Raw genomic sequence first — 2,464 nt, forward strand, 5'->3', positions numbered from 1 at the left:
TTCTGGTTGTATGCCACAGGGAATGTTAATGTGGGCAAAATGCACGCATTTATATTTCTGCCAACTGGCAGCGCGAGTCTCGTGAAAAGCATGTGTGATGTCAACAAACCTTGATAGACCATGTTGCCCAGGGGTGCCCGCTCTACGCCGTTTGAGAGCGGCCCAGAAATGGTACAAAACGTGCGCACCCGAACTTAGTTGGCTCCTTGCCGACATGAACAGAAATGGGCGGGAAAAGAGGCACTCGTGTTCCAGCTAGCAGGGCGGCTTCGCCACTTTGCACGTAGGACGGACAGCGAAGGCGACGAACGCGGACTCGGAATTTTCCTGGATCGGCAGCGAGTGCTGCCTTGCTGACAAATCGGTGCGCAATAACGAGAGGGACAACGGGTTCAGGGAGCACCGCGTGTGGCACGCGTTTCCGCCATGGCAGACGGCTGGTTGGCCCTAAAGAGGGCCGTTGTGCGTGGGGGGAGCCGGCTCGGAGCAGCTCACTTCTTAGCGGCCTTCTTGGGGGTGGCTGCCTTCTTGGCCGCCGGCTTCTTGGGTTTCTTCGGCAGCGAAGCCTTCTTCTCTGCCTTGGGCTTCTTGGCTGGCGCGGCCTTGGGCTTTTTGGGCGCCTTCTTGGGCGAAGCCTTCTTGGCGGCACCCGCGGCAGCAGCCTTGGGCTTCTTGGCGCGTGGCTTCTTGGCGGCCTTCTTGGCCGGCTTCTTCTCGGCCGCGGCAGCGCCCTTGTTGGCCAGCTTGAAGGAGCCGCTGGCGCCCTTACCCTTGGTCTGGACCAGCGCGCCCGCAGCCACGGCCGACTTGAGGTACTTGCGGATGAATGGCGACAGCTTCTCCACGTCCACCTTGTAGGTGGCCGCCATGTGCTTCTTGATGGCCTGCAGCGAGGAGCCGCCGCGCTCCTTCAGCGCGCCGATGGAAGCGGTCACCATGGCCGACACCTTGGGGTGGCTGGCCGCCGGACGGGGCTTGCCCGAGCTGCGTGGTGCCTTCTTCTTGGGGCTGGTGGGCGCCGCCGGTGCGGCTGCGGGAGCTGCCGTGCTAGTCTCCTCGGCCATGTCGTTTAGTGAACGAAGAAAAGATGCAAGAACGGGCGAAAATGCGACCACCACACACCGCTGCGAAAAAGCAACTGAGCGAAGAGCCGGCGATCACGCGGAAAAAGCGCCGCCGTGGAAAAAGCGCGCTAACCCCCCATTGGCCCGCACAGCGCTGCCGACTAGCCAATCAGCTACGCCGTACGCGGGTCCCTACGATGCTGAAAACGTTGGTGCTGCGAACGCGTCTACAATTTCGAGGCAAAATTAACGCACAAAGAACTTTATCGCACAAACTTGACAACAATATGATGATGCCCCTGACCCTTGGCTTTCCGCTAACGCAAAAATCGAGCATAAACTACGACGGGTCCCAAATCTACACGCGCAAAACTGCAGCCATACCATACTGATACCTATCGCTGGCAAGTTCGTACCCGGTTGCTGGGGCCCGGATTTCGGTGCTTAATTCTCACTCGAGCTGTATACGATGACGTATATCCACAGTTCAATATACAAGGTAAACACTGCGTAAAAATTAGGCTGAAGGTTGTCCGGAAGCGCCCACGAGAGGCCGAAATTTGTGGCTATCGCGCGGCCACCTTGTGCTTCTTGAGTCGCAGTTCGAGTCCGTTTCGGAGGGAATTTCGTTCTTGCGCCCAACATAGATAAGTGAAACATTTACCGACAGTCAAGGGCTACGGTCCGGTAACACCGGAGTAGGTCTTGCGGTCCGAGAAAAGTCCTGGACGGCTTTCAAACAGCGCAGGCCGCATCCGCGTCGCAGTCGCAGCGATGTTTGCGGGTCCGCAGCGGACTAAAAAAACGTCCCATCGGCTTGGTTCGAACACCGGTGCGTGGCTCACGTCCCCTGGATTTCAAATCCGGTGCAGCCGATGCGCTGGCTGCAGCGCGAGTCGTCCTAGAGCGACAGAACGCCGGCCCGGAAACACAAAATCTCGCCCATGTTTGTTCGCGGCCCTTTCGTAGAGCGCGCTCTTCCCGCGAGCTCCCCCACCCTGCATCCTCCCAACGCCCCATCGTGGCGGAAGTTTTCTGTGGTAAGGTTCTAAACCGGTTCTGTCAATAAGGGAAAGCCGGCTTCGGTGCGTGGAGCTTGCGTCAGGGTACTGTGTTGTCCCGTGGTTGTAAGTGTTTAATCAAAAAATATAATAAAAAGGAAGTTAAAAGATTTTTGCTCACCCCGGCAACTGCCATCACTGTATCGGTGGCACCTGAGCTGGGGCAGCGGAAATAAAGGATAGGAGGCAGTATGCAGAATAGAAACGAAAGAGGAGGGGATAGCAAGAAAGGACATAGGGAGTAGCCATATTTACACTATTTACAGAGTCCAAATAAAGTTGTCCAGGGCGTGCGCGCGTACAGTCAAAGAAGAAAAAATAAAAAAAACGCGCACAACA

The 2,464-nt window shown here is 56.8% G+C and overlaps 1 protein-coding gene across 1 annotated transcript; it reads right to left on the reverse strand.

The window, feature by feature from the left end:
* Nucleotides 1–1,157, reverse strand: LOC144122090 (histone H1-like). The gene has a single exon (XM_077655612.1). The coding sequence runs from the start codon at nucleotides 1,062–1,064 to the stop codon at nucleotides 492–494; it is 573 nt and encodes a 190-aa protein (XP_077511738.1). The 5' UTR covers nucleotides 1,065–1,157; the 3' UTR covers nucleotides 1–491.
* Nucleotides 1,158–2,464: the final 1,307 nt, after the last annotated feature.

The sequence above is a fragment of the Amblyomma americanum genome, chromosome 2, assembly GCF_052857255.1.
Source record: "Amblyomma americanum isolate KBUSLIRL-KWMA chromosome 2, ASM5285725v1, whole genome shotgun sequence".
Classification (NCBI taxonomy): domain Eukaryota; kingdom Metazoa; phylum Arthropoda; class Arachnida; order Ixodida; family Ixodidae; genus Amblyomma; species Amblyomma americanum.